Source organism: Bos javanicus, chromosome 1 (assembly GCF_032452875.1).
Source record: "Bos javanicus breed banteng chromosome 1, ARS-OSU_banteng_1.0, whole genome shotgun sequence".
Taxonomy (NCBI): Eukaryota; Metazoa; Chordata; class Mammalia; order Artiodactyla; family Bovidae; genus Bos; species Bos javanicus.
The window spans coordinates 113,426,799-113,445,593 of NC_083868.1; the positions used below are offsets into that span (position 1 = coordinate 113,426,799).

At 37.6% G+C, this 18,795-nt stretch overlaps 1 protein-coding gene across 3 annotated transcripts in view; it reads right to left on the reverse strand.

The window, feature by feature from the left end:
- The window catches only part of ARHGEF26 (Rho guanine nucleotide exchange factor 26), a 149,354-nt gene that overhangs the window by 104,888 nt on the left and 25,671 nt on the right, over window positions 1–18,795 (reverse strand). For all 3 annotated transcript variants that reach the window (XM_061418062.1, XM_061418053.1, XM_061418044.1), the window contains exons 5-6: window positions 15,039–15,095; window positions 11,619–11,779 (exon numbers count right to left, since the gene is read on the reverse strand). In XM_061418062.1, coding sequence (XP_061274046.1) covers window positions 11,619–11,779; window positions 15,039–15,095 — 218 coding nt within the window. The remainder of the gene's footprint in view (window positions 1–11,618; window positions 11,780–15,038; window positions 15,096–18,795) is intronic.

An 18,795-nucleotide genomic window follows, 5' to 3' on the forward strand; every position in this document is an offset into this window, starting at 1 on the left:
TCTAGACAAGTCGAACAGGTATCATGTCAAACTTTGCCTACTGCTCAATCCTAGGCTTGTTGAAAGAAACACATCCACTGAGATTATCAAAATGCCACGCCACGTTTCCCCAAATGCGGTCAGTGTTCAATGGTTCCCAGGGGAAGGAAAAGGCAGCCCTGCGTCATCTGTTTTTCATAGCTTGGATGTTCACTCTCAGAAAACTGTTTCCATATATCACCCTCATATTAGAGGATTATTCACATCTCTACTTCCTCCAGGCTCTCTTTCCCACATTCAAAAGACGCAACGTGTACATTTTTTCATACCGTCCCTGAAAGGCTTTTTACTATAACCAGGCTCTCTAATGGAAGTCAGATTTCTGAGCTTAAGCTGGCATTTGCAAAGTCCACCCTCTGTGAGACCAACCTGCCCAAGTTCATATGCTGTACAGAGAATATACTGTGTAGAAAAAGCACTGATAGGAATAAGTAATTCTCCAGTGTGAGCTGTGATAATAGACTCACAGCAGGCTAGGACCTCAGTGACCTGGTTTTTGACTCTTCAGTTATTCCCATCACCATTAGCTTGCTGCTTATGGAGCAGCTGACATGCAAAGGGATGAAGTGATCTTCCTAAGGATATTAGGAGAATTCCTTATTCAGGCCTCAGGAAAGAGAAACGTGTTCAATAAAGACTCATCTTCAATGTTGGGAATTAAGTTCATGCCAAGAAATTCTGCAATAAAACAAAGGAAGACAAAGTTCCTCCAGTTTGAACATCTAAGTTTCCAAATACAGAAGGTCTTCAAGGAGTCCAGAAGAATCTGTTGTATTCAACAGTATGCAGGGGAAGAGTTTATGGAGTCTAAAGAACTATACTTCCCTCGCTAAGTTGGAAATGATACCTCATGAGCAAAAAACAGATTGCTCAGTCTACCTTTCAGAAGTATCAATAAAATAATACTCTGATCTTTAAATGTACTAATAAATTGGTAAAATTCTGATACTCTAAAAAAATTTCATTCTGGTCACAAAAACTGTTCTATGGAAGTAAACTGGATATTAGCCAGGAAGACTAAAAAAGAAAAAGGGATTAAGGGATAAACAAAGGTTAAAACAGAAATGATTTTAACACAAGTAAGCTCCTGGGACAGCAAAAACACAAACAAGGTAAATTCTTAACCCGTATTTAACATGAATTCTCAAGCGACTCAGATGCTCCAAAATTTATACATACAGTAGCTAAATCATATAGGTTTTTAAAAAACCTTCCTCCTAAAGTTTTTTAACTTAATGCCACTTAGTGAAATCCAAGAGAACAAATTCACGGTTTAATCATTTCTGATCTCTTTGGAACTGGACAGATGCAAGGAAAATTGCAACTTGTTGAGAACGACTTTCAAAGATATCCTGGAAAACATCTTATTCCTGGCAGATTTTTCAAAGATATCTGCATGCACACACAAATACATACCTAAGTATCTATATAACTAAGTGTCATGCATCAAATAGACACGCGATAGAAGAAAAGTAGGAGTTACATGGCAGGACAACTTCAGCAGATAAACACAAACACTACTATTGTAGCCTGTTCTGGTTGTTCATATCACTTCTCTGCTAGAAAAGAAATTCCAATGAACTCCCGATATACAGACAGTTTTCTCGCTACAAAGGGACTTTTGTTTGAATCCCCCACAAGTGACAAGGTCAATCTTAACCAATCTTGACATTTCTATGGAACCTTTCCACCAAATTTTTTTCCAAGTTCAAATCATTTCCTGAAACCTATTTGAAATCCAAAGAAAACACTTCATAGATAAAGTATAGGGTAAATTCTTTAACAAATGCCATTCATGACACACATTTTCCTCAGTATTTTTCTACAAATATACTTGCAAAATCTAAAATCACAAGGCTTGATTGTGATTTAATCCACATCCTTAAAAAGTTAGACTCAGAGTATGGTAATAATACACTGAATTAATATTTAAAACTGTGTTCACCTGTATTCCTAGCATATGGAAAGTGATTTCAGAATTTTTTTAATAAAACCATATTTTCACAGCTTTTACACAAGTTGACATTTTCAAAAGTTAAAACATTTTACCATGGGGTTTCTCTGTATTTACATAACTAACTAAGGGATAAAGAATTCTTTCATTTAAGTCCTAAGAAAGACTTGCAAACTCATTTTTTATGAAAGTTTATTTTGGAAACATTAGTTTTTCAAAGAAGCAGAAAAGTATAATCTGAATTCAGACAGCATTTCCCAAATAAGCATTTTCTTTTCTTCCTTGGAGTTTACTATAAGCAACTTGGGTATCTTTTTAATTTTACTGTACTGTTGAATGTTGGGGCATCTGATGAGATAGCAACTATGTAGGGCACTTCTGTAATCAACTGGCTTATTTCTAGAGAATACTGCAACATTTCAACCATGGAGAAGCATTCAGATACTGCTTATGATAAAGATACTGGAAAATACCCCTCACTTAGAGAACACTATCCACAGGGAAATGACAAGCCAATGATGTCTATGACATGCCTCGGAGCTGTGTCAGACAACTGGATGCTCTTTGCTTTTAAGGTATCCACATTCTAAGGGGTCAAAGACATTCAAGTTGAAAATGCGTCTCATCACTCTCCACGACTAGCTTCATGGGTGATATATATCAAAAAGAGCAAATCCTAATATTTTTCCAGATAAGTAATCCTTAGCAGAAGCCCAAAGTGAAATTTAGTTCTTTGGGCTGAAACCTTAAACATACTTAGAATACATGTAATTTTGCAAACATGGTCTAGGAGAATGCATTCTAAAGAAAGAAAAAACTCACTATGAGTTTCAATTTCATTTAAGTAAATTATCTTAAATTTTCATAAAAGTAATTGGGGTCTCAGTCTCCTCACCTGCAAAAGGGAAATGATGGTGCATCACAGGACGCTCTAAAGGATTAAATCAGATAAAACAAGAATTGTTGGAAAAACACACAATTGATCCCCAGAGGCTGAAGAGTAATGCACAGCAATTAGAGGCAAGATCCACAATAAACAAGCAATCAGAAAGCTTGAAAGAGCTTGCTTTTGAAACATAATTCATCAACCATCTTCCTTGTTCTTAAATCAAGTGCTAGATTTAACTTGGCTAAATCACAAAGTTTACATTAAAATCTTTTCCATCAGCCAGAAAAACTGTGTGGTCCTGTGCTTGTTTAACTTACAACTGGCAAAGTCAAAAATCCATTTAATGGTTCAAAATCCACAGTTGCAAATGCAGTGCAGATGAAATACAGCAACTAAAATCCAGCCATTGTTTCTTTTTCCACAAAGTTCTACCCTAGTTTAAGATTGATAACTGCTAGTGACTAAGCTTGGTAACACTTTCGTCTGTCCCAACCAGGATCGTTAGCCAAGTTTAAATCTCCATGTGACAACTCAGAATCCACAGACTCTTGGAGCTTGCAAAAGCAATGCAAAAAGGCAAAAAAGTACATAATGGCCCAAATGTCTGCAAAAAATAACCAGGAGAACAGCCTGGTTGGCAGCTGGAGCATGTCAGGGCCTGTTTTGAAGCCCTGGTCCAAAGAATGTACTACACACAAGCAAACACCAGTCTGAAAAGAAGCAAATAGCTCAGCTTTTAATCCTAAGTCATGATTAATACACTTTATGATTAGGGAAGAATCCATTTATTTTGAAATCATTCAACGTCAAAATAAAGATGATCACTACATGTTGCAAAGCTCGCCACAACCGTCTTGAATTATAAACATGCACACCATTGCCCAAGAGTCTTTACAAAACAAGACCTGTTCTTCAACCTAGTCCTAGACCAATGCCATCAGAGGCTAATACAGACAGGACGTACGATATATACCAAAGTCAATAAATACAAAATCTAGAGAGAGTTCAGATTACCAGATTAGATGATCAAAATGACAATAACAATATCAACAAAACCATTGCTATTTGAGAGCTTACCAAGTATTGAACTAACCCCTCTACATGTATTATCTCATTTAATTCTATACCAACCCAAGGAGGTTAGATATACTATTATCCCCACTAGACATCAGGAAACACTTAAGATTTAGAGTTAATAAGTACTTGCCTAACATATTACTGAAATGGCTATATATATATATATATATATATAAATTTGTATTTTTTTTTTACATCTTGGCTATACCACAAGACATATAGGATCTTAGTTCCCCAGGGATCGAATCCATACCCTCTGCAGTGGAAGCCAGGAGTCTTAATTGCTGGACTGCCAGTGAAGTCCCAAAATGGATATATACTTTAAAGTTTGAGGCTTTATTTGTGCTGTACACCTACAAAGCTTAATAATAATAACAAGTTTGAATATAAACATTCTAGTTGAAAATTATAAAATGTTACTTAACTTGAATTAATGCCAGTCACCATTTGACAAGAATAGGGTGAAGGTAGCACGTATGCCTGGTTGCCAGGGTTCCAAAAGGAGAGTTAGGGCAGAAGCCTTCAGGTGTCAACAATCAGTATATCCTTGTTTCCTGTACGCTGGCCACTTCCTCACCTGGAGCTGGGTCTCCTGAATCTCTTGATCCAGTGTTCATCTATTTCGCCCCACTGCTGGGTTGAAGTGAGGTATCCTCCAGTGGTGTGGAGACAAAAAGGGAATCTGGGCTCTGACTACAGCTCAAATAGGCTGTGACGAAAACTCCTGTTTATAGTCACACCTTTACTCCAACTTCATCAATTCCTGCACCTTCCAGAGGTGCTGGGTTTAAATCTGGTTCCTTCTTGGCTTTCTTCAGTCCCAATTTAAACTTTCTCAGATTACCTGAAGTAATCACTGCGAGTCTTTATGCTTTTTTTAGGTTTCAAAATATCATTCATTGCTGATATCTCTTTCTTGGTTTTGTTTAATTTTCTAAAAGCTTTTGTGCCTTTGTGCATTGACTATCCCATCATTTTTAATGGGATATCAGAAGGGAATAAACGTTAGAGCACATGGCTACTCAGTCATCTGCCTTCCATTAACTTTTACAGAGACTTTAGATACCCTCCCTGCTTTTCTTCAGTCTTAACTAAAAGGACTGGATCTACTAATAAAATATTTGGGGGCTCCCTGCCAGTCAAGTGGTTAAAACTCCATGCGTCCACTGCAGGGGGGCTCAATTCCTGTTTGAAGAACTAAGATCTTACATGCCGTTCAACATGCAAAAAACAATTAAATTTTAAAAATAAATATTTGTTGTCTTTATGCCTCTACTTGAAATGATACTTAAATAATGACTATTTATTACTTCAGACACTGGTTATTGGTAAAAGCTGAATAATGGGGACTAAAATACCCACATTATTGTAGAGTTCTTGAGGTGAATTTCAAATTAATTTCTTTGTTGATTCATCTCAGAATAGAGAAAAAGTCATCATAAAAGTAACTTCTGAATGTCACTGTCTCAAATGTCAGCTAAAGATGTTTGGTTTTAGAAAGAACAGTTTTTCTGTTACATCTGTGAAATCAGGCAATTGCTTTAGTTACCAAAAAGCTTTGTAAAGTTGGTACCAAATAAAGTTGGTAAACTTATACTGGATATTGTGGAAGCAAAGAACATTTGCTAATGAAAAACAATGGCAATAGCCATTACTTCAGGGCAAAACTTAAACAGGTTCTACAACGTAAGGAATTCCATACTCTCTGGCCAAGTTAAATTTAATATATTTTTCTTTTAAAATTTAGCTTTATGAACTAGTCAGGAAAGACGAAATGCTAGTATTAATACTACAAAACTTTTGATAGTTTACTATCGATGTCTTCAAGCTGACAATTCTAATTACCAAATAGAGAAAACACTGCACAATATAGATACATTGTGCTGTTACTCGAGTAAAATGTCATTTTCTGTGTAATATAGTCATTTTATAAAATAATATTGAAACGTGCATTTAACAGTATCCAGGGTTCCATGATATTTTAATTTTAATATAATCTGATTAAAATTAGATAAAAGGATCTTCTGGAGAAGCAAGTTCTGGGCGAGTCCCATTTTGTCTGTTTACTATTACCGTAATTTACTTCTCCACACAAAGCAGAAACTGGAGAATCTGGCATTAGCTGCTCATTATATGTTGGGAACAAATTCAGTTCCTCAGGACACAAAAGCACATTGATGGATATTTTTATTCTACTCGGCAGAAATTGAAGACAGCATAGTTTTAGCTTTCAATTACTTCCCAAAGAAATACCAATGTTTTAACTTTGTAATGAGAACAAGAAAAACAGCATGTCCCAAAGTTCTTTAGCAGCATAATTTTATAGGTTACAAATAATAGTATATACTATTATTGAAAAATGTAAAAGAAATAGCATAATCTAGACATTTAGAATGAAAACTCAGAATTAAGATTGAAAACATATTGTGTTATAAAAAATCAAAGAGAGTTTCATCTAGTCTTCATTTTGCAGAAAACTTTTTAATACAGAAGACCTTACTTAGACCTTAACCCCATAGCAGTGGGGTTAATAATTTAGCCTTACACAAAAGGCAATTTCCTTTTCTGACAGTATCAGTCCTTTACCATCAGTAGAGCTTAAACTTAAAAACAAGTGGAATTAAGATCAAATTCTGTCCCAAATTCATGTAAATTAATCATACTTGGTCTTTTTCTATTAATGTGACATCTAGCTATAAATTACTGTAAATAAACAGATATGTGAAAGCAGAACCCCACCCCCCCAAAAAAATCAAAACAGTTGAAAGTGTTAGTTGATCAGTCGTGTCCTACTCTGCAATCCCATGGACTGCAGCCTGCCAGAATTCCTGTCCATGGAATTCTCCAGGCAAGAATACTGGAGAGGGTTGCCATTTCCTTCTCCAGAGGATAAGGATGTATACAAACAGACGAAGTATGTACTATATGTGATGTTTAATAATGAATTAAGTATTCATTCCTAAACAAAAGATATCTAGTACTACATTTTTTTCATGGGATGTTTAGGGTTTTAGGACATCTTTGGACTTCAAAAGACAGAAAGCCATGAACCCAGGGAGATTTCCTGCATCTAAGTCAGAGGGAAATGGGCACAGTCACAGCGGGCAGGAAGTAGATCCACAGCTGGGAGGTCAAAGACTCTGCCTTAACACTGACCAGGGACATACTGGGACAGGATTTAGCTCTTAATCATCCCAAGAAAAAGAAAAAAGCCACACCCTTTGTAGGAGGGGTCAAATACAAGACCAGTGGGATTCCAACTGCCTCCCGTGTATGCTTTTAAAGAAGGTTACAAAGCTAACAGCTGCCTGGCCTTTGGCACTGACACAGGGGGGTGACACGTAGGCATTAAAGAGAAGGGCAATTCTCCACAGTCAAGGGGTTTGAGAAAGGTCCATGCAGTGCTTCTTACCCTATCTGCTTCAATTTTGCCCCACCCTCCAGGTTCCTTAAACGTTTCTATGCAGAAATTCTGACCATGGCTTTCCTTTTCTTTATCCATGCTTCTCAAGGAGGACACAACTAGCATTTGGGTGGGACAATTCACGCTTGTCTGGGGGCAGTCCTACTAACATATCTGGCACTTTCAGCCCCCATCTACCGATGCTAGTACAGTCCCAAGGTCACTGGAGCAAGCAAAAATACATTCTGAATGCCCCAAGGAGGCAAACACAACGAGCACCACCAGTTCAAAACCAATGCTACAAGCTCTAGTATCTCCTTTAAACCCACAGTGCCAAGAACGTACACGACTCAAATCTACATCTTGTGTCAAGATTTTCCTGGATTTCTAAACTCTTTCTCCTTTCAACTAGACACCTTCCCCTCATGCTCCACAGTTATTTTGCGCTTGCCCCAAATTGAATTTCCTTATCTCCCTCAATAAGCCTCAACCTGCTTTTCTTACACCCTGGCTAATAAAACCATCATTCAAGGTCAACGAGGCAGAAACCGGGAGGCAAACAAACCTCTTCCTCTTTCTCCACAAGTCCTCAGAATTGTAAGTTCTAAATATCCCTCAAGTCCTTTCTCTTAGGACTGCTATCAGATTCCCATCATCTCTGGCTGTGTTTAGCAATGGCCCCAAATTTTTCACCATCTTCACCTCCTCTCTAATGTAAACACTGTACTACTATCATCTCCCAGGCCACCAGTTCACTTCCCAACTTAACTGCTCATTGTGCCCACCCAGCCTTCAGGAAACAGAAAAAGATCCTCAGCAGGAACACAAAAGCCTTCACCACCTTGTCTCATCTTCACCTCTGATTCTCACCAGGGGCTCTAGGCCCACAAACTTTAGCTTGACCTAAATCTGCCCAACTGGGGGAAGCACCCTAGTCTAGGATGCCTCTGCACACACACTGGGGAAGCTCCACTGGCAACCGCTGACCAGTGAGAACCAAGGGCCACAGGGCAGATGCGAAATGCTCTAGAACCCAGGCATCTGGCAGAATAAGAGGCTCCACATGTATTGACTGAAATGAACAATTCTTTATATAGAAAATTCAGTAGGAATATCCACTGACAAATGCATACACCCAGAATCAGAATGGTCTTGTCTGTTTTCATATAAATGTCATCTTACACAGAAAGGCTTCTTGGTGACACTTACTGGCAAACAGTGAAGAACTCAAGGAATTTATAAGGAGGACCAGACATCACACTATTGAGTCAAATGCTGAGTATGCAGTGAGCTCAGTCTCCACTAAATATCCCATCACCTACAGCGACAATTTTTCATCAGGTAAAAGTAAAGCAATGAAGACAGTCTTGATTATGCCACACTTAATAATGCCACACAATCAGTAATCAGTTTAGACATTGTTCATTAGTTTAGTCAAGAAAAAAAATGAAAATTTTATGATTTCTTAAGACTGGAAACTCTTTCATGGGTAGCACACTGAGAGTCACTCTTGGAGCCCAAACGCTGAAAATTCAACAAGCAGGCATTACATAATGACATAGGCTTTGTAAATCTTCTGAGCACTTTGAATTTTAAAAAGGCCATATTTAAGCCTTCCCTGGTGGGTCCAGTGGCTACAATTCTGCATTCCCAATGCAGGGGGCCCACGTTCAATCCCTGGTCAGGGAACAAGTGTTCACATGCTGCAACTAAAGATCCCGAACACCACAACTAAGACTCAGCACAGGTGAAGTTGCTCAGTCGTGTTTGACTCCTTGCAATCCCATGGACTGTAGCCTACCAGGCTCCTCCGTCCATGGAATTTTCCGGCAAGAGTACTGGAGTGGGTTGCCATTTCCTCCTCCAGGGGATCTTCTCGAACCAGGGATCAAAATCAGGTCTCCCACATTGCAGGCATATGCTTTACCATCTGAGCGATCAGGGACTCAGCACAGCCAGATAAAAAAACTAAAATAAAATTTAAAAAAAACACTGTATCTAAAATGAGTGTTTCAAACTTAAACAAACTTTTGTAATGTAAGTTATTATGATACAGACATAGGATTACCATGTAGAAGCTAATCATTCTTAGTTGAAATATAACAAGAGATTAAATTACACAGGTAGGCATCTCTCCAAACTAAAACACTGCATTTCAAATAAAAACAGAAAAAAAAAACATGTAAAGGATAAAGATGTTTCTTTTTTATCATTTAATGGAGGTTGAGATGTTTTTGTTTTAAAAATTAAAAATAGACAAAAAATGTCCAGAATAGCCTCTTAATTATAAGTTACTATCAAAATGAAAACATTTAGATAAAATCGTAAGATTTAAATTTTGTCAGGGAAGTTAAAATAATAAAATGTTCATCTATAATTGAAATGAAATGACTTATTTCAGGGTTAACCAATTATGCTTTTTTTTTTTAATCTCCATTTTATAGCTAAGTTGGAGAGGTTCAGAAACCTTCTCAAGCCTAACCTACTACCTGCTGGGGACCAGGCTCTTTCTAAATCACGCTCTGATACATGAGCAGTGTGATCAAGGACCCAGAACATCCTCTGTTCAAGAACTTGCTGTTACTCAACAATCAGAATTGACTAGCAGCTTTCTCGAGAGCCATTGATAGGCTGTGAGAAGTGGACTCATGGCCACACAATTCAAAGGACAGTTCCAAAGAGGAGTAAAAATGTGCACCATGATTTTCAGAAAATAAATTCTAATTAAAATCATAACTTACATGTTATAGTTATCAAAACAGTAATAATTCTGTGTAGCAATATAACTAATATAGAGATTTATTGTCATAGTTAAACCAAAGTACAAGTTAAAATGAAAGAGACTCTTTGAAATCTGAACACCTGTCGAACCAGGACACACCATCTAAGGCTCTCCTTTTGTTCTCTTCACTAAAAGGAGAACGATTTTTCATTTCTCTTAACAAAATGGGCATTCTCTTAACAAGAATGGTGCCCCCCAAAAAAGCAATGGGCTGAACACAAGCAACGACTCAGGTTCTAAAGAGGACTTTTCAAGCTGCAGCACATGTCACCACCTGCACACCACAGGCCTTTCTTCTCTAAGGTTCAACGGGTCCTCTGAACATGAATTTTTAAGTATCCGTGTCAGACACAAGATTGCCAAGATCTTTTCTTGTGGCAGAATCTGGCTTCAGAAGTTGTGTAACTAGCATAAAATACTAGGAGCACTCACTGATCTGACCATGAATCCCATCTCTGCAGTAGCCCAAACTCACACACTAACCTGTTCATCACAAAATGTTCAATCTTGTAATTCCAAAGGAAAATCTATTATACCTGCACACAGAGATGGAGCCAGGAACACCTTCGCATTACCATCACTGCCTACCTGGCTCTGTCCTAAAGTGACAAATGAACAACGTCCAGATTCACCAAGGATATTCACGCCCTTGTGGCAGGTCCAGCCTTTATGGGCCCTGAAGCCTATACAATTCGGAGGCCCTCTAAGAAGAAATCAGGCACTATAGCAAATATTTAAAAGATGCCCTTGCAAAGTAAGCAGACTTAAAGCTTAAGCTTCACAAGTTGAACGATAAACCTACCTTTGACTCAAATAAAAAACTGCCAATATTCAAGCCATTTTGACCACCCAAAACAGCAACTTTGCACGGCTCAATTTAGTGCACTGCTGCACAAGGCTACAGTAGAACCATGTAGCTCCTCAGGGCAGAAGAGTTCACAACTGAGGTACAAACTGAGCTTCCTGCCCTCATTAAAAATGTAACAATAATGAAAGCTCTTCTAACAGTGCTTATGGAAAGTGAAACAAGGAAAACCTACAGAAATCATTATGGACACTATGACTGCACTTTAAAAATAATATATACATATCTTAACAAAGCAAGAGTGTGAAAATGTAAACAAATAATTTTTGTATTTAAATGTTATGATCGTGAGTTACTTTTTTCTTTTCCAACTAAATGTTGTTATATTACTGGCATAATTAAAAAGGGAAAATAAAAGGGATAAAGTAGGGAGAAAAACAAGGAATATGGAGACCTCAGATACAAACGTCTGCTGTGTCGATTTACTATACATTCAGCATCTATTTACACATCAGCAACTTGAAACAGACCTTAAAATTTACTTCAAGGGACAAAGATAAAAGCCGATTGAACAAATGAGAGGCTTCACACCTCTCCTTTTTAGAGAACCCAGATGTTTGTTAAAAATGTTAGTAAGGAATATCTAAAGGCAAATGAAAGTGAACTTACTTTTTGCTTGCCTCACAGACATCTGTAATATTGGAGAAAAGATGGTGACTCTCGGTTTTGGTCATCGTATCACTCAGTGCTTTAGAATTTTTAAACATTCGTATCAAGATCTCCAAACTGAGTAAATATGAATGTTCAGAGGATATGACTTCAAAAATAGCCTGAAGAGGAGGAAGAAGAAATGAATTGTTAATTCTTTCAATTAAAGAATTTAAATCGAGCTCTCATAATTCTGCTGTAGGAATAACAGTATTTTTAAAAATGCAAAACTGTAAGTATTAAAAAAAAAAAAAGTACATTACCAAACTACTGTCTTTATACAAGGCACATATATATACCCAAATTTTGAGAAGCACAGTCACTGCCTAGAGTGTAAATAGGAAAATATGAAAGCACTTGGCATCCTGAGGTCATGTTTTGCCAGAGGGCAGAATCTCCGGGAGGAAGCTAGGGCAGGTCGTAAAACCTCAGGGTGACATTCATTAACCTTTGGGGTCATCTCCTCCAGCCCTGATTTCAAAGCAAGCTGTTCTGGGACAGTGAAGATTTATGGACCTCCCTTGGGATTCAGAGACAATTTCTCACAATCCATTTCTTCCCTCCCCTGTGGGTCCTTTCTCTCCCTGTGTTTTAATTCAACTAATTTGTAGTTAATATGAGCAAATATTCTGGGTGTATTAAAGAGCATGACTGGACCTACCCTCAAAAGGTTCTTATCAGCCACAGGAATTCTTTTATATAAACTCATACAATCGAAAGTAATTCTGTCCAATAAGCCACTCTTTCTGCCCTCTTCAGTGTCTCAAGAAGGAGTGAAGGACCCTCAGCAGAAACTCTTGGTGTCAGGCATACAGTGGTGGTTCACCTGATAGGCCTTCATTAACGATGAAAAGCTAACCCACATATGTGGAGAGATACCAACGCCCTGTGTAAGGAATTCATCTCGGGCCTTAACAAAATCAGATTCTCCTAGAATGGCCAGGCAGAGAGAATTCCTCCTCAGGGAGGGGTGAACATCCTTGCAATTCCCATCCTTCCTGGAGATCTTCCCTAATAACAGAGCCATCATCACCTTGGCCTCCAGGGCTCCTCCCCTTAGGGCTTGGCCCAGAGGGACCCAGAAGAGTCTCCTTATAAGAACTAATGCTCCAGCTGAGGTCAGGTGGGAGCAGGCAGGTGGATGCCCCGCTGCTGGTGGGTGGGCCATACTCTGTAAATCTGTAAATACTCTGTAACTCTGTAAATCAGGTTAGTGGTGCTAATCTCATTGTCCACCTCTATTCTTAGCATCCATAATCATTTAGGTAAGTCTTACTTCAACCTGCTGATCTAACATTGGTTGTGTTCCAGGGACTTTAAGTGATATAACCATCCAATGATTATGTCATTAGATGTAAAGACAAGGACGTTAATAAGAGTTTCATTTAACTTGTATCTTGTGTGATTCTACTCAATTAATAAAATTATCCCCAGGAAATGTAATACAGACTAAAGAAAGTTCACTCTTCCTGACCAAAAATAATGGATTTCAGGTTGTTGATGGATATGGTGCCTTGGAATGATTAAAAACATTTCAAAGTAGGGGCTTTTGTAATCAAATCCAAAATGTGAAGATTCAAACAAAATGATATGATAAACTATACAGAATCGATCACAGGAAAACATGAGTATGTGGTAGTTTAATATACTACATTTAATGTAATAATTTAAAACATCCTGCAATAGAAACATCAACTACTTAAAGGCAAATCACATTAGATCTGTTAAATATCAGTATAAGAACAGAAATAAATCATAATTAGATTTGCTGCTATCATTACATTTTTATATCACAAATCTGAATAAATATTCTCAAAATGTAGGGGAAATGGAATAGATCTAAAAGAAAAGAAATATTCTAATGGGATCAGGACCCTGGAGAAGCTCTTGAGCTGTTTATGTCACAATGTTAACAGTAAAAAAAAAAAAAAAAAAAATACCGCCTACCGTCCATCATTAAGAGAACATATTTTCTTTAGAAGTATTTATAGAATGGAATACTATATAGTAGTTTGAATAAATGACCTAGGTTAATATGTCTTTACATGGATAAATCTCAAAAACAATGTTAAATGTAAAAAGCAGTCAACCAAAACATACGTTCAGAATCATATCATCTACCTACATCTTAACAGGCACACACAAACATATGTACATAAATAGATGTAATACATGAACAGATGGATACACATAGATCCATAATTATAGTCGTCTCTAGGGAGGAGAGGAAAGGAATGAAAGGAGGAGAATGTAAGACTTCTATTTTATTGAGAGTCATATTTTCTTTAAAAAAATTAGAAAAATTATAAATGTAATAATTTTTAAAATTCTCTGTGATGTATACAGCAATGTTATACACTATTCTGATTTTTTTTTAATAGTCCTATAATTCACCCTTATATTTTTGTGTTATTGCAAGCCAATGAAATAAGAAAGGGGTACTTCATATCCTCTATGGAATTTATTTATATGCATATATATGGCTAAGCTTATTTATCTCCAAACTCATATGCATAAGACAGAAAGAAAGTGCTTTGAGAACTTCAAAATATTATTACAATGAGCAATTTTCTTAAGCTGCATTTACTAAATTTCAAGTTATGAAACTATTGCTATCTGTTCTATTTTTTATTAAGCAAACATGTTTTGGTATAATTTTAAATTTCTAGAAATCTTGCAAAGAGGGTTCAGAGTTTTTCCACTATCGTCCTTTTTCAGTTCCAGAATCTAATCAATGTCTTTTCCGTTTTTCAACATATTTCTTCCAATGTAAATATTATACCTGGACTAGGTGCTTTGTTAAGTTAAAATGACATTTTGTTTTTACTTTTTGTTTACTTAATTGCTCAGTCATGTCCAACTTTTTGCAGTCCCATAGACTGCAGGGTCCTCTGTTCATGGGACTCTCTAGGAAAGAATACTGGAGTGGGGAGCCATTCCCTTCTCCAGGGGATCTTCCTGACCCAGCAATTGAACCTGGGTCTCCTGCATTGCAGGCAGATTCTTTACAGTCTGAACCACCAGGGACTAGGTGCTTTGTTAAATTAAAATGACATTGGGATATTTTAAATTTTCTTTTCTGGGAGCTTACATGTAATTTTATTTGACAATAATCACATAACCTTTTTGTAAAAAAAAGAAAAGAAAATGAATACGCTGTCAGAGGAAAATGCTCAACAAAACAGGTACCCCTGAGAATCCTAAAGAATCTGCTTGGTAGAAAATATACCTTTTGGAACTTCCCTGGTGGTCCAGTAAGACTCTGTGCTCCCAATTCAGGGGACCCGGGTTCAGTTCCTGGTTAGGGGACTTGATCCCACAAGCTGCAACTAAAATCCAGCACAGCCAAATAAATTAATTAAATTTCAAAAAAAAAAATACCTCTTGTCGCTTTCTTTCCTCCTGGCTAACTGTTTGAGATAATCCATTTCTTTTCACCTAGAGCAAAAAGCAAAATAAAGTTGAGCTCATTTACTTTCATAAACAACTTATTTATTATGTAAGGCATAATTTTATGCCCTTCAAATATGAATTAACTGCAAAATGCTGAATTCAGTACATAATAATTTTGAGTCTCATATCCCTCAGATGACATTTAATCACATTAATAAATTAGCATAGTACAACATTAAAGGAATTAAAAGTGTCTAGAACACTACCCAATGGGTTTGAGTTAATTTGTTCTGGTCTTAGTTCTGGCTATTCCTAAAGTACTTATGGAATTAATCTCCCAATTCATAAGAAGTCCCTGATAATAAAAGAAAGGAAGCCACTGCCTTAAGTTTACTGCTTAGAAATGCTGGTCAGTGATATAGTGTCCTTATTACATTGAAAGTGTAATTTTAACACTATGTGAACCCTCTGTGAAAACAGAGACTCAACGGAACACCAATGCTCTTTATAAAAACCCAATCAAACAAGAAAACACAGTCCTCTTGGCCCAATTTCAACAGGTTTTGGGGCGTATTTAATTTTGACAAATAAGGATGTTAATCTGATATTCTTTGATGAAGCAAGAGTACCTGCAAGAGCCAAGAATGCCAGTACCATACCTGGAATAATGCAGTTGTGTCCCTCGTTGAATTCCAAAGTCCTTATCTCAACTGTTATACATTTCTACTTGATTGCTGCAGTTCCTACCAAAATTCATTCTCTGACTCAGAACAGAGGTTGAATTATGAACCCCATGAAGGCAGGACCTGGAGTCTGTTCTAATATACCTGGCCCTAAGTCCAGCACGTGAAAGACATTCATGTTTTTCAGTTACAGTTTAATTAACAAAAAGTAAGGCATGTACACAATACCAACCAATTAGATCTTGCACTTAACAGAAGAGCAGCAAAAAAGGAGAATGTCCTCCCCTTGTGTGAAAAAGCAATAGCAATAAAATGCAACAGAGGTCTTCAAACGTTTTGCTATCTACTTCCTAAAAAAACTAAAAAACCATGTTTCCTTAGACCCATTTTATGTTGACATTTCAAATTTTCATCCAAAATTTAAAGAATCTTAAAGACATATCTTCCTCTTGATTGTAAATCTAGATATTTTAACCATGTGCTATCATATTCTTTTAAATGGGTCGCCAAGAGTCAGACACGACTAAGCGACTTCACTTTCACTTTTCACTTTGATGCATTGGAGAGGGAAATGGCAACCCACTCCAGTATTCTTGCCTGGAGAATCCCAGGGACGGTGGAGCCTGAGACCCCATAGGCTGTCGTCTATGGGGTCGCACAGAGTCGGACATGACTGAAGCGACAGCAGCAGCAGCAGCAGTGGAATATAAAAACCATGATGACAATATCCACCATCATCCATTTAAAACATATGGAGATTTTACATTATTCTTCTTTCTCCTTGAAAACCCATTTCTATGTCAATTTTCCCTCCAAATTTCCTGATGTAATTCTGTGTCAGAGCATTTAATTAGTCACTTTAGCATATTTAGGGCATAGGTTTTTACATTTAATTTTCTAAAATTTCTTGTGATCAATGAGCTTTAAGTATAAAGACTCTTCTAGATTGTATAATCACTACAAACACCATTAATAATCCATAATCAAAATGATGCAATTATTTCCAATTTCAATGCATTAAGCACTAAAAGTAAAATTTTACTAAGAATGCAACTCTGAGTGAGACAGGGATAGGGGTGTATGGTGGCTTCATTAAAGGAGGTTTTGCTGAAACCAATATTTCAAATTGACCCCATTTTATTTTGTGCTGTGATTTAACATGCTGACACAGGGCATCAAACACCAAAGTAAGATTTGAGATGGGCTTTCTTTAGAAAAATGGCAAAAGGGGTAACTGAGAAAACTGGAATTTGGACAACAAAATCTGGTGTAACACTTTAACTGCAGATACACTCTCAGTTTTACAGAAAAGAATGCCTAGGAATTGAGGATCTGGAAAATGGTCCCCTTAAAACTATTCCTGCCCACCTCGCCTGGTCTTGCTGAATGCAGGTGTGTGATGTGTACCGCAGTATGAAGACTACTGGTATACAGTTCTTTACATGGTGGGGTCAGGGAAATAAAGACAACTATATGTTACTGCCTTCAATCTGGTTGTTAGAAAAGATTATAGAGAGTAGTACAATAGAGTAGAAAGAGTCCTAAGTCAATAGTAAAATCAACAATCATTTACTGACTGCCAGGAAATACGCCAAGTATTTTATATCCCTGTGATCACTGAATCCTCAGAAAAACTCTAAAAAGCCAATACTATTCTTATGCCCATTTCCCAGACAGTAATAACAACGAAGACTTAGGATTCCAGATCACATAGCTAACAGATAAGAAGGCCAGGATCCTCATCCAGGTGTACCAACTCAAGGGCTCCTGCTCTTAATCATGATTTTATCAGGGATAGGGGACCCCCAGTTTTCCATGAAGGCACCTTACTTCTAAGGTTGGGTGATTGTCACTAATGATGATCCCTTCTAATGCCAGGTCTGCACCAAGTCTCCATATGTTTGTTGTCATTGCACATATCACGGAATGTTCTCAGCCGTATCTACCATGCTGACACTGGGTCAGCCTGTCAGCAAGAATTCACGGTTAAAAAGACTTCTTCATACATTTTAATAAGGGAGGAGACTGGCCAAAAGAATGAAACCGTTCAGAGCTGCTCCCATTTGGTTAACGTTGAGCAGGAATTTCACAGGATTTCCTGCCTGACTCAAAGCCCAGCAGATCAATATCCTGGCGCTGTGCCCACAGTCTTGGCAGGTGATGTCACCAGCAAGAATTTCCACGCCACCAGCATCTCCATCCACAGCTACTACTGAGTTCAAACCCGGAAATCTTAAGGGGAAGAAAGTAAAGCATGTGGGCTTAGAGACCTACCCAGATACAGCTAGGTCACTGAGGGATTAAGAATACCTCTACCTATCAAAAAGAAAAAAAAAAAAAAAAGAAATCCCCAGCTAAAGTAGTTGTCCTTCTGAGGGAGAAGAGAGAAGGTAGTTTTGAAAAAGGCAAAACACTCATAGATAGAATCTTTCACCAACACTAATAAAAAATGATCAACATTCCTTTAACCAAGAAGTCATCAACTAGAAACGAGTAGCCCATACAGAACTGACCGATAAAGAAAACAAAAGGTTCTAGAAAGTACATTCTTGGGTTATAATTAAGAAAACTGACACATTCAAGGATCCAGAAGGCCAGGTCTGGAGTTATGACAAGCCAGCTCCACTTGGCTGACTGCCAGACCACGGCTTGGGGCCCGGCTGGACAGGTTCTTCTCCGGAGCCAAGAGGAAGCTTTTTGTCCACCTGAGATCTTCCATATGCAACTCTAAATTACACAGTACCTGAGAGCAGGTGCCTGGAGGCAGAAGATCAAGAGTGGGCAAGAGGATTTCAGAGACTGAAGAATGTGGAAAACGAAACCGGAAAAAAAAGGGGAGAGGGGATATATAAGAGGGCCCCACAGAGACTGGCAGAAGACAGGCAGGAGAAAACTGGGGAGAATGAAAACATAGAGCAAAATGTCAAGTGGAAAGAAACAAGGAAAGAAGGGGAGGAAGGGAGAGAGGGAAACAAGGAGAAAGACTGTGTGCAACGATTTTAATAGTATGTATCTCTGGAAATTTTCTATTCAAAACCAATGACCTATTGCTAAACCGAAAT